The 13,062-nt window shown below is 41.8% G+C and overlaps 1 protein-coding gene across 1 annotated transcript; it reads right to left on the minus strand.

Annotated features, from left to right (window-relative positions):
• Positions 1 to 8,672: 8,672 nt before the first annotated feature.
• Positions 8,673 to 10,721, minus strand: LOC129731889 (uncharacterized). Its single transcript, XM_055692252.1, has 8 exons — positions 10,707 to 10,721; positions 9,986 to 10,131; positions 9,836 to 9,926; positions 9,588 to 9,785; positions 9,373 to 9,531; positions 9,199 to 9,316; positions 9,025 to 9,139; positions 8,673 to 8,972 (listed from the first exon to the last, which is right to left on the minus strand). Exons 2-8 carry the CDS (start codon positions 10,078 to 10,080, stop codon positions 8,927 to 8,929), a joined length of 822 nt encoding a protein of 273 aa, XP_055548227.1. The 5' UTR covers positions 10,081 to 10,131; positions 10,707 to 10,721; the 3' UTR covers positions 8,673 to 8,926.
• Positions 10,722 to 13,062: the final 2,341 nt, after the last annotated feature.

Genomic DNA, 13,062 nt, shown 5'->3' on the forward strand with positions numbered 1-13,062 from the left:
GTCAACTACAAGTGGCATCTACAAGGTCGCGTGGACTGTGTCACAACACGTAGCTGGATCGTCATTGTTTGTTCTGCGGAGACGCTCGATTAATCCTACTATCAGCCGTGAGGTCGTGACTTAGACGTTCGGTGAATTATTCACTTTAGAATTTTTATCATTATTATTAATAGTATTATTATTATTGTTATTATTATAATTATTATTACTATTATTATTATTATTATTATTATTATTATTATTATTATTATTATTATTATTATTATTATTATTATTATTATTATTACTATTGTTATTAGTATTAGTATTACTGCCTTTTTTTTGATCCATTGTAGTTTGAAAAATTGTTTTTAAAATTTAATAGCAACTACTTGACCCCCCCCCCCACATTCGAATATTTATCGTTTGTGTGCGGTAGAGCGTAACGCTCCCGCAAAATGGACGACATGCAGGTGCAACTATTCCTGGATGTGGAAACAAATGGGGAAGAGATTGAGATCTCCCCCATCAATTCCCCTCTACCTTCCCCGCTACCTAGCCCCGTACCAAGGGTACCGGCAACACGGGTGAAAGCTTACCCAGATGCTTCGAAAGGTCCGTTCGTAGTTTACTTCAGGCCCATAAAGAAGCCTCTAAATATAATTCAAATCGGCAAGGACCTGGCAAAACAGTTTTCGGACGTAACTGAAATTACAAAGGTTAGACCGAACAAACTGCGAGTTGTTGTGAGTAGCTTGAAGCAAGCAAACGCAATTGCTAGCTACGAGCTCTCCACGAGAGAGTACCGCGTGTACATCCCTGCCAAGGACGTGGAGATCGACGGTGTGGTTACCGAAGGAAACCTCACGGTCGATGACATTTTGCGTCACGGGGTTGACTGCTTCAAAAACCCCCTGATTCAAGATGTAAAGATACTGGATGTCAAGCAATTGCATTCAGTATCCATCGAAGAAGGGAAGAAGAAATTCTTCCCTTCGGATTCCTTCCGTGTAACATTCGCCGGATCCGCACTGCCGAACTACATCTTTTTGGACAGGGTTCGTCTCCCTTTACGCCTGTTCGTACCGCGGGTCATGCATTGCCAAAACTGCAAGCAGTTAGGTCATACAGCCACCTACTGCTGCAACAAGGCACGCTGCAGCAAGTGCGGAGGCAATCACCGCTTGCAGTGAGGATACTGAAAAGTGTCTTTACTGCGAGGGAACTCGGCATGACCTTTCGGCGTGTCCCGCGTACAAACAGCGCGAGGAAAAAATAAAGCGTTCCCTCAAGGAACGATCAAAGCGCTCTTTCGCAGAAATGCTGAAGAGTGCTGAGCCACCCTCGACAGGAAACATCTTTTTTCTTTTTGCCAACCGATGAGGGTACATCTGACGATCCCGTCGAAGGGTGTTCTTATGCCATGCCAGAAGGAACTAGGAAGAGGAGAATGCTCAACTCTTCTAATCTTTCTCGCAAAGGTCGCAAGATAACCCCTAGCGGAATGACCAATAAGCCAACACAAAAAGGAAGCGGTGAAGAAAAACCGAAGCAAGTACCTCCCGGTTTTATTTTTAAATCAAACCAGGAGTACCCACCGCTTCCTGGGGCACCAAAAACCCCTCGTACACCCATTTCTCGATCAGAAGATAAAAAAGAAACAGGGTTCATAAAATTTTCTGATATTGTGGACTGGATATTTAAAACATTCAACATACCAGATCCCCTACAAAATATTCTTCTTGCCCTTCTTCCTACAGTGAAAACCTTTTTGAAGCAACTAGCAGCAACTTGGCCCCTCATTTCAGCTATCATATCTTTCGATGACTAATACGGCGAAAGAGGTTAGGAATTTTATCACTGTATTACAGTGGAATTGCAGAAGTATCATCCCCAAATTCGATCTATTTTCTCATTTAATAAATACATACAATTGTGACGCATTTGCGCTCTGTGAAACCTTTCTCAATTCGAACGATCAACTCAATTTCCACGATTTTAACATTATTCGTCGAGATTGAGACTCACACGGTGGAGGGGTACTTTTAGGGATTAAAAAGTGCTATTCCTTCTTCCGAATCGACCTCCCCTCGATCTCGAATATTGAAGTCGTTGCCATTCAAACGAATATGAATGGAAAAGACCTATGCCTTGTTTCGTTATATATGCCTCCATCCGCGCGGATTAAACAGAAGCATCTCACTGATATAGCAGAGTTGCTTCATTCGCCTTTTTTGATATTGGGAGATTTTAATTCTCACTGTTCGCTATGGGGGTCGCTGTACGACGACAACCGATCTTCTTTAATCTGTAACTTGATCGACGACTTCAATATGACAGTTTTGAATACTGGGGAAGCGACACGTGTACCTAATCCTCCAGCACGTGAAAGCGTGCTTGACCTATCCCTTTGCTCGACATCACTAGCGTTAGATTGCCGGTGGAAAGTAATCAACGATCCCCACGGTAGTGATCATCTTCCAATCGTTATATCAATTGCTAATGGTTCAACTCCCCCGAACCCAATCAATATTTCCTACGACCTTACACGTAATATTGATTGGAAGTGTTATGAGTCTATTATAGCGCAATCTATCGAGACTCACGAGGAACTTCCTCCGGAGGAAGAATACGCGTTCTTAGCTGGCTTGATAATCGACGCCGCGACTCAAGCTCAGACGAAACCGATACCCGGGTTAACGATTAGACAGCGCCCTCCCAACAAATGGTGGGACAAAGAGTGCTCTGAGCTGTACGCGCGAAGGTCCGCGGCGTATAAGGACTACCGGGAGTACGGCACTGTCAACCTACTACGAAAGTACGAGGCACTGGGCAGGCAGATGAAGAGCTTAGTAAAGGCGAAAAAACGCGGGTACTGGCGGCGGTTCGTGAACGCGTTGTCGAGGGAAACAGCGATGAGCACTCTTTGGGATACCGCCAGGCGCATGCGGAACCGTGACGTTTCGAATGAAAGCAAGGAGTATTCAGATCGCTGGATACTCGATTTTGCCAAAAAGGTCTGTCCGGACTCTGTACCGGAACAGAAAACCTTTCGCGACGCGTTATTAGTAACTACGGAAGAGCCTCCATTTTCGATGTTGGAATTTTCAATGGCTCTCCTGTCGTGCAACAATAAGGCTCCAGGGTTAGATAGAATAAAATTCAACCTGTTGAAGAATCTACCCGACTCTGCAAAAAGACGCTTGTTGAATTTGTTCAACAAGTTTCTTGAGCTAAATATTGTTCCGCATGACTGGAGGGAGGTAAAAGTCATTGCTATTCGGAAACCCGGGAAACCTGCCTCTGATCACAATTCATATAGGCCGATTGCGATGCTCTCTTGCCTCCGGAAATTAATGGAGAAAATGATCCTCTTACGGTTAGACAAATGGGTCGAAACAAACGGGTTACTTTCAGATACTCAATTTGGCTTTCGCCGGGGCAAAGGGACGAACGATTGCCTAGCGTTGCTTTCTACTGAAATTCAACTAGCCTTTGCTCGAAAAGAGCAAATGGCTTCTGCGTTCATGGATATTAAGGGGGCTTTTGACTCTGTCTCTGTAGAAGTTTTAAGCGCGAAACTTCATTCGCAGGGACTTTCACCAAATTTGAATAACTTTTTGCTCAATTTGTTGTCAGAAAAGCATATGTATTTCTCACATGGCGATTCGACAACTTCCCGAATTAGTTACATGGGCCTCCCCCAGGGCTCATGTTTAAGTCCTCTCTTATATAATTTTTACGTCAATGACATCGATGAATGTCTTGCAAATTCATGCACGCTAAGGCAACTTGCAGACGATAGCGTTGTATCCATTACTGGTGGCAAGGCTAGCGATCTGCAAGGACCATTGCAAGATACCTTAGACAATTTGTCTGAATGGGCTCTTAAGCTGGGTATCGAATTCTCTCCGGAGAAAACTGAGCTGGTCGTTTTTTCTAGGAAGCATAACCCAGCTCAGCTGCAGCTCCTACTAACGGGTAAAACGATCTCTCAGGTTTTAGTCGCTAAATATCTCGGGGTCTGGTTCGACTCTAAATGCACCTGGGCTTGTCATATTAGGTATCTGACACAAAAATGCCAACAGAGGATTAATTTTCTTCGTACGATTACCGGAACTTGGTGGGGTGCTCACCCAGGAGACCTTCTAAGGTTATACCAAACAACGAGTACGGCTGTTTCTGCTTTCGCTCCGCCGCGAACACGCACATTATAAAATTAGAGAGAATACAATATCGTTGTTTGCGTATTGCCTTGGGTTGCATGCAGTCGACCCATACGATGAGTCTTGAAGTGTTAGCGGGTATTCTTCCGTTGAAACATCGTTTTTGGAATCTCTCTTACCGGTTGCTTATTCGATGCACAGTTATGAACCCATTAGTAATTGAAAATTTCGAGAGGTTGGTCGACCTTCAATCTCAATCCAGATTTATGACTTTATATTTTGACTATATGGCTCAAGATATTAATCCTTCTTCATACGATTCCTCCAATGTCGCACTTTTAGATACTTCTAATAATGCTATATTCTTCGACACCACCATGAAACAAGACATTTCTGGTATCCCGGATCAATTGCGACCCCAAGAGATCCCTAAGATTTTTCCCAATAAGTTTAAACATGTTAGTTATGATAAAAGGTTTTACACTGACGGATCTAATCTAGATGAGTCCACTGGCTTCGGTGTTTTCCACGAAAATTTTACCGCCTCCTACAAACTCGATGCTCCTGCTTCCGTGTACGTCGCAGAACTTGCTGCTATTCAGTACTCTCTTGGAATCATCGAAACCCTACCCATAGACCACTACTTCATCTTCACAGATAGTCTCAGTGCCATTGAGGCTCTGCGATCAATGAAGCCTGTGAAGCACACCCCGTATTTCCTGGGGAAAATACGGCGGTTTTTAAGTGCTTTAACAGATAAAAATTACCGGGTTACCTTAGCGTGGGTCCCTTCTCATTGCTCGATTCCGGGTAACGAAAAGGCTGACTCTTTAGCTAAGGTGGGTGCTCTTGACGGCGATATTTATGAAAGACCAATTGCTTATGATGAATTTTATAGCATTTTGCGTCAGAGAACACTCAACAGTTGGCAATCATCATGGAACTCAGATGAACTGGGACGGTGGCTACATTCCATTTTTCCTAAGGTATCGACGAAAGCATGGTTCAAGGGGTTGGATGTAGGTCGGGACTTCATTCGCGTGATGTCCAGACTTATGTCCAATCACTATACGTTAAACACGCATCTCTTTCGTATAGGGCTTGTAGACAGTAATCACTGCGTTTGTGGCGATGGCTACCATGACATCGAGCATGTTGTTTGGTCGTGTACCGAATACTGTGGTGTTAGGTCTGAGCTTATAGATTCCCTTCGGGCCCGAGGAAAACAACCGAACGTACCCGTTAGAGACATTCTGGGAAGCGGTGATCTCCAGTACATGACACAGCATACGTGTTCATAAAACACGCTGGTATTAAAATATGAAACTCTTCTATCTATTTGTTAGATTACCATTCCCGCTACCCGCTGAAAGAAGATGATACACTAAGCTGGAGACACTCAAACGAAGACTCGGCATCTTTATGTTCACGCAGACACCTCAGTCCAAACTGCTCAAATAGAACATCACTGCTTAGCCATGTACAAATAAATAAATCGTATAACTCAATATAGTTAAAATCAAAATTGTAACTCCCCTCCTCTCACCTTAAATCCCCACTAGCTCGTAGTCGGCCGCGAGAATAAAGAAAAGGCCTCCCTCTTTTCCCTGCTAATTTAGAATTTAAAAAAAAATGTACTTGGCTCAGTTAAACATAAATTGTATCGTGCCGTGTCAAATAAACTATTTAAAACTAAAAAAAAAACAATTCTGTTGCAGGTTTCTTTGTTTGAGCGTGCATGGATTTTTTTTATCCTTGTACGTTTAATTAAAGTAATTGCGTTAGACCGTGGAACGTTTCGTTTTTTTTACGCGGGTTTTTTTTTACACGGCTTTTTTTACGCGGATTCCGGAATTTACGCGGTTTTATTACGCGGATTCCGGAATTTACGCGGCATGTATCCCCCGCGTAAAAAGCGACTTTAGTGTATACTCAAAATTGGCGAACTGTATATTGTACTTTGTGCTGTCTCGATTCCTACAATTTGCTATTAATATTTGGAAATTTGCAGCCAAACAAAATTTAAATGTAGAACGCGGAAATTGTTCTCGAGTATTTGATTGATTCTAGTGGCGAAGAAAATGATTTCGCGAAACAAATCTTTTTATACGCGAGTATGAAAAGGATTTTTGGAAAGATTCGAGGTGGCTCTCAGCCTGGAAAATGGTAAAATATTGACCGCTATGCTGAGGAAGTTTGCCATCCAGCGTTTTAACAATGTTTTTTTTTTCGGAAACACCGGTCTATACCGATGACCATTTCCGACGCTGCTTTCGAATTCGTCTCAAGTTGTTTTCGAAGATTAAAACAGCTGTAGATGCGAAAAATGGTTTTTTACTCAACAACCGGACGCAACGAGAAACTGAGACTAACATGCCTTCAAAAGATTCAGAAGCAATAGTCGGTAATACTCCCGAGCCATTCACTCAAACCTTCCAGGTTTATTGAAATAATGACATGGTTGACCAATCTTGTGAGGACTTGAGCTTTATGCTTCGTGTAGATTAGAGTGCCAACCAAAATGGTCATCTCGAATTTAAAAAAAACTATAAATGTTTACCCGCTCGAAAAACACTTTGTGTAAAATTTCAGCTCAATCGAAATTAAAATAGACTGGTCCACGCCGATACTTGCGTCCTACGACGTGTTTAACCAAGGCAAAGCGTTTCTTCTTCCGGGGCCGATAAATTATGTTTGAAACACTCATTATTTTCATAATATTGTTACGAACATTTACTATCGAGCACAACAAAACAAACAACAGTTTGACATTATTCATCAAATAGCAACGATGCGGCACGTTGCTATCGCGTTGCCAAAACTACCCGAGGTGGGGATTGCTATTTCCAAAACCAACATAGCAACGCCCGGTGCGGTTGCCGCGTTATGGTGGGAGTTGCCAAACTAGCTTTTGAAACTTCAATTTAGCCACTGGTGGGCTTGCTCTTAGCAACTCTGCTAATTTTTTGACGCCTATTCCAGCAATAGACATTGCCCAAAGAACGAAGGAAATAAATGCTAACAAAATCCCTACAATGAGTAATGTGACGCCTAATGAAATAATGGCAAGCCCCCTCAAGACTCAAGACCCCTCAGCCTTCAAATTTTTGAGCTGGAATGCGCGAGGCTGCTCCGATCAATTAAAAAGGGATACGATGGATATGTGCTTTAAGCAGTATGGTTACTCTGTCATTGCACTTCAGGAGACTAGATTAGCCCAATGCACAATTGAAACTCCAAATTACACGTGGTACAATGTAAACAGGATAAGAACAAGATTGGAGGGGGAACAGCCATCTTGGTAGATAAGCAAGTCTCTATCTCTAAGCGCTTTCGCAAGGTGAGCGATAACTCATGCGCAATAACGGTTAAAATATTCGACGAAATGGTCACCTTCATTTCCACATACATCCGTAGTCAGTCCGAACCTGAAAACAGCGAGTTTAGATATTTATCGACGTTCATACTATCGTTACCTGAAGCCGAAGGAAAAAACATCATCCTAGCGGATGACATTAATGCCCACAGGATATTACTGAAACGGACAAAATTAACATTGGCAGAAACCTGTACCACAAGTCCTGTAGCTTGAATGGATTAGATTTAAAAGCGCTTCTGGGCAGCAACAATCTAAAGGACTATCTGACGTTCAGTGATTCCCCCTTAGTGAAAATAACATGGACGAATGGAAAGAGCATGTCCCAACTGGATCACATTCTAATGACGAGAATGGAGTTCGTTAGAATACCCAGAATAACAGCATTTTTATATCCATCCCTGTTCAGCGATCATAAAATGATCGCGTGCACACTAAAGCGTAGCGAAAGAATAGGGAATGAAACACAAAAAGACATCAGAGAAAACCTCCGCAAAATCCGACCGCCCCTCCTACCACAAGGCAACGAAAAAAAAATGAAACTGGACATGGAGAAACTTGAAGACAACGATGAGAAAACCAAGTACCAGGAAAAATTAGACCACCTATTAGTAACATATGGAAACGCTGAAAACAACAACATAAACCAAAAATGGAACAATCTGGAAACAGCGATAACCAAAGCTGCTGCATCAGTCCTACAATCAGCAAACTCCCCGCCAACTCCACGAAGACAAAAGGCACACAAAAATGCTTTTCTATCTCATCAGAGACTATTGGCAGATAGAAATAATAGAGAGCTAAAAATGGCAGCCAGAGCAGCTCGCCTAGAAAAAATAAAGGCATACACACTTAGAAAAATACACCGAATCCGGTAAAATTTTACCGAATTTCAAACAGCTGAACGTTCGGTGAACCGTTCTGTAAATCTTTGATTTACCGGAAAAACCTGCAGAGCTGAAATGTCAAATGTACCGATGATTCCGTAAACTTTGCAGATTTATACGTATTTTCTAATGATTTTTCCTGCTAAACGTACCGAAAAAAAACGTAAAAACAAAACGTAATTTCGGATCAATTTCAGTTTTTCAGTAAAATTTAAATTAGGTTTGTTTTTATATTCAACCGTTTTTTCGGTTGAGCGTTTATTAGAATCTTTTATAGAACAAAAAATAAAGAATACAAATTACAGGCCTTGTAAAAATTTGGTTCCTGTAGTACTTAATTGTTTGATACTATAAATCGCTCCCCAAAAAAAAAGAAAGAAATGTTTATCAGATGGACTAGGAGCAATTTTAAAAACTAAATATAGCTGCAATAAAATCTCGAACGCTGACTTGAGGTTTTCTGTCGTCACTAATTCACATAATGGCACAGTCTTGAGAGTCATCTAATTGTCCTCGAACTACGATGAGTGGAACTTGAAGTATTTTGGATGGCTCATCTGTAATCTTTAAAAAATAACAATAGATACTGGGCACTCGTGTGTTAAAGAAAATTTACCTCTTCCCATTCAATGATTCCATAGAAAGGGTTTTCTCTAGAATTAGCATTTTTGTTTTTTTAGAACCACGGGAAGGATTTTTAATGCGAACTATTGCTAAAGCTCGTAAAAAATCTGCCAATTGAAATACACTTTTTAATACGATAATTGTAATTATACTGTCCAAAAGTTACCATTTTTCAAATCTCTAAATTCCTCTAGATATTTCAATAAAATCTTTGGTTCGAGCTGATCCCACTTTTCTACGAAGTTCATTGCTGATGGGTATAGCTGATATAAATCCAAAGAAATCTAGAAAAAAAAACTCAAAAGAAATTATGTGAATTGAAAGATTACCACACTCTTACCAACAAACCATTGAAGGCAAAAACAACTGGGAAATCATTTACATACTGCTTTGTTCCTTTATTCAAAATACTCAAACGATGCGTCAAAGTTTTTTTCCAGAGTTCCAGAATTCGTGTCTTAGAATGGTTGTTTGGTTTGATGTACTTCAGCTCATCCGTCTGAAAAAGGAATCGGTTTTTGCATAAGAATAGTTAAGAAATTTATAACGAATAACCTTTGCAATAAAATCCTCATTAGGAACATTATCGTTATTTATGGAAACATTTTCAGACTGATTTGGTGGTGACAGCTCTTCAATTCGACGTCGTTTAGAGATACGGTCGGCGGACTTTCTTGCCAAATATTCCATGCGGTAATAAATGCGACCAGCGTGGCGGTTGATTCCTCTAGCATGCGCATGAAACCAGAGGGCCTGCACAAGAAAGTGTTATGACTAGAATTTATGCTAGATACGATCATTACCTGTGGTACATCGGATCCAACAGCTGCCAAAATTGGATATGATTTAACCAAAGAAAGCGCAATTTGATTTTTATAATAATTACTCGGACGGCTAAAAAGGTTTGTTTTAGTATCATATAAATATTTAGAAACCTGCATTATTGTTCATACCACCCGTAGAGATCATGCAAACAATCACATAGCACGCATGTAATTTTCTTTAAAAGAGCATCTGTCGGCCGAGTTCCTTGTTTTAACGTTTCCATTATTATTCTTCCTTCATCTGTTTTTTCCAAAACTTTGTCTATATCAAAACACTAACAAGAATAAAATCGTATAAGAAAACTTACTAAAACCTAAAGAATATCGCAGAAATGGCAATTATTCAAACGCGAAAGAGTAAACATTTGTATTAAAGATATTTGAAGAAATAAAATTCCAAAATGTACTTACAGCAGTTAAAAAAAAAGAAAAAGAAAATATTTTTTTACGTCAACCAAGCTGAAATCTCAAGGTCAAGCTGTTTTATCTCTCGAAATTATTAATAATGTTTTAAAGTTTGCGTGAAAGAAACAGGTAGATAAAAATTTTTGATTATGTGTCACTTATAAACAATTTTAAGTTTTTTTAGATCTTTTGAAATTGCGAACGAACATCTAAGGGTATCCTCAACGCTTCTATACCCAATTTCACTTCGTATACCGCTGCTAAACGCGCTAGAGAAATAGTAGCCGCGCCGTGCACAGTCATCATAACAACTTATGTAGTAGCGCATCGTTGAGGATGCCCTAAGTGAAAACATTGATATTTGCCCAATGATCACATGCATTAACGGAGTAATCTGCACAGCTAAAATTTTTGCTCAAAAATCTGCCAGTCTTCATTATCTTACCTGTTCAAAATTGAGTTCACCGTAGCGATTATTGTTTACATCTGCAGCATGATTTTCAACATTAACAGCCAACGCCGTTCCAGATGGTGATTCCAACAAATTTTTCATCGATCCATTCTTCTGTGCAGAGATATTCAACTTGGAGTTTTTCAATCAATTAAATCATCTTGGTAGTTAAATTCAAGCGTATATAATCAGACTGCCGGAGTGACAGAAATGTGTCAAGGTCGTCAATCTCCTCCTTGCCTGAAAAATGTTTTTTATTTATCCACCCTTGTCAAGCGACTTTCAAATGCGCAAAGGCGGCGACTGAGCAAAAATCTTCGCTCTGGTCTCTCGTACGAAGAAGTCAGGAAGCTGGCCCTCCTTCCAACAGAGCAGCCTGCTCAATCGACCCAAGTCGTCGTCAAGCCGTCAAGCGGTCGGACGACTTGGTGTCCCCAAATACCAGTACTACGTGTCCACAGCCTAAAAAACTGCGGAACGGCACTGGTTTGGGGTCATCGGGCGCTCCCGAAGGCCACATATAGGGACGTGGTGGGAGCTATAAGCCTTCGGTTACTTCTGCTACCCACCCCAGCTCTCTACTCACAACGGACCAGCTTCAGGCTGTCCGGACCTCCATCCTCGATCGCATTGCGGACCAGGAAAATCCAACCAATCCTAAGAATGCAGATTGGGAATACTTTGAGGAACACCTGATCGATTCACGAACTTTCAGTTACAGCAACATTCGAAACTCAGTTGACCTGAATTCGGCAGCAAATGATCTACAAAACAGAATCATGGGTGCTTTCGACGCTAACTGTCCACTAGCACAGCAGTCAGTATGCCGTGACGTACCCTGGTGGAATGATCAACTTAGTGAACTTCGTCGGGAAACTAGGCAGTTGTTCAACAGGGCAAAAGTCACGTCTAACTAAGTACAACGCTGAGCTACGCAAGGCTAAACGGATATCCAGAGTTAGTTTCTGTGAAAAAATCCAAACTTTGCCGGAAGCTACGCGGCTTCAAAAGGCGATGTCCAAAGACCATACTAACGGTTTAGGACAAGTGAGGAAAGAGGATGGATGCCTCACTGTCACTACCAAGGAAATGCTGGAGGTTCTTATGAACACCCACTTTCCTGGATCGACAGAGACCGAAGAACTGAATAGTGATGGGTCGCGGCAGGACAATTCGAGACATATGGCGTCTCGGGAGTCCATCCTGCTGGCCCGTCGACTGTTCACGGAAGCTTCAATAGGTTGGGCTCTAAGCTCATTCGAACCTATGAAGACTCCAGGTCCAGACGGCATACTACCCATCTTTCTACAAAAATCGGCCGCAGTTATCATGTCCGAACTCATCAACCTCTTCAGAGCCAGCTTTATCCTGGGCCATATACCGGATAACTGGCTGAAGGTGAAGGTAGTGTTTATCCCCAAAGTTGGAAGAAAGGACAAAACCCTACCTAAAACTTTCAGACCCATAGGTCTGACTTCATCACTTCTCAAGTTGATGGAGAAAATAATGGATAAATATATCCGTGATGAGTTTCTTAAAGACTCCCCGCAGAACAGGAACCAACATGCCTATCAAAGCGGCAAGTCAACAGAAACTGCTCTTCACAGCTTAGTGACGTTGATTGAAAAGTCCCTGAGTTATCAGGAGACGGCGCTATGTGCCTTTCTTGATATTGAAGGGGCCTTCGATAACACGTCCTTTGCATCAATTGATACGGCTCTTTCTCATAAGGGAATCGACCACACTTCAAGGAGCTGGATACACGCAATGCTTTCTAGCAGAGTGATCACAGCAACCTTGGGAGATTCGTCTGTAACAATGTCAGTGATCAAGGGATGCCCGCAAGGAGGAGTTCTCTCGCCCTTGTTCTGGTCACTAGTTGTCGACGCACTTCTCAACAAGCTTTCACAGCTTGGTTACGAGGTCATTGGATACGCCGATGATATCTTCCTCATCGTCAGAGGTAAAGATGACGCAACTCTGTCGAGCCGCATGCAAACAGCTCTGAATACCACCATGTCATGGTGTTTACAGGAGGGTCTAAACATAAACCCCTTAAAAACAGTCCTAATTCCATTCGGCAGACGAAGGACGATCTCCATCACTCCTCCAATACTGAATGGAGTTACACTGGGCTTCAGCAATGAAGTCAAATATCTCGGAATTATTCTGGACAAGAAACTGAACTGGTCTGCACAACTGGATCATGCCGCTAAGAAAGCGATCTCAGCGATCTGTGCCTGCAGAACTCTGTTCGGTAAGATCTGGGGACTGAAACCAGACTTGGCACTCTGGTCTTACAAGACCATTGCCTGACCAAGAATCACCTATGCTGCCCTAGTGTGGTGGC

This window comes from Wyeomyia smithii, chromosome 3 (genome assembly GCF_029784165.1).
Source record: "Wyeomyia smithii strain HCP4-BCI-WySm-NY-G18 chromosome 3, ASM2978416v1, whole genome shotgun sequence".
Taxonomy (NCBI): Eukaryota; Metazoa; Arthropoda; class Insecta; order Diptera; family Culicidae; genus Wyeomyia; species Wyeomyia smithii.

Coding starts and splice junctions, on each gene's coding strand:
- LOC129731889 (XM_055692252.1), bottom strand. CDS start 10,080: ATGGAAACGTTAAAACAAGGAACTCGGCCGACAGATGCTCTTTTAAAG. Junction 9,927..9,985: donor TTGCATGATCTCTACGGGTG/GTATGAACAATA, acceptor AAACCTTTTTAG/CCGTCCGAGTAATTATTATA. Junction 8,973..9,024: donor GAATCATTGAATGGGAAGAG/GTAAATTTTCTT, acceptor TATTTTTTAAAG/ATTACAGATGAGCCATCCAA.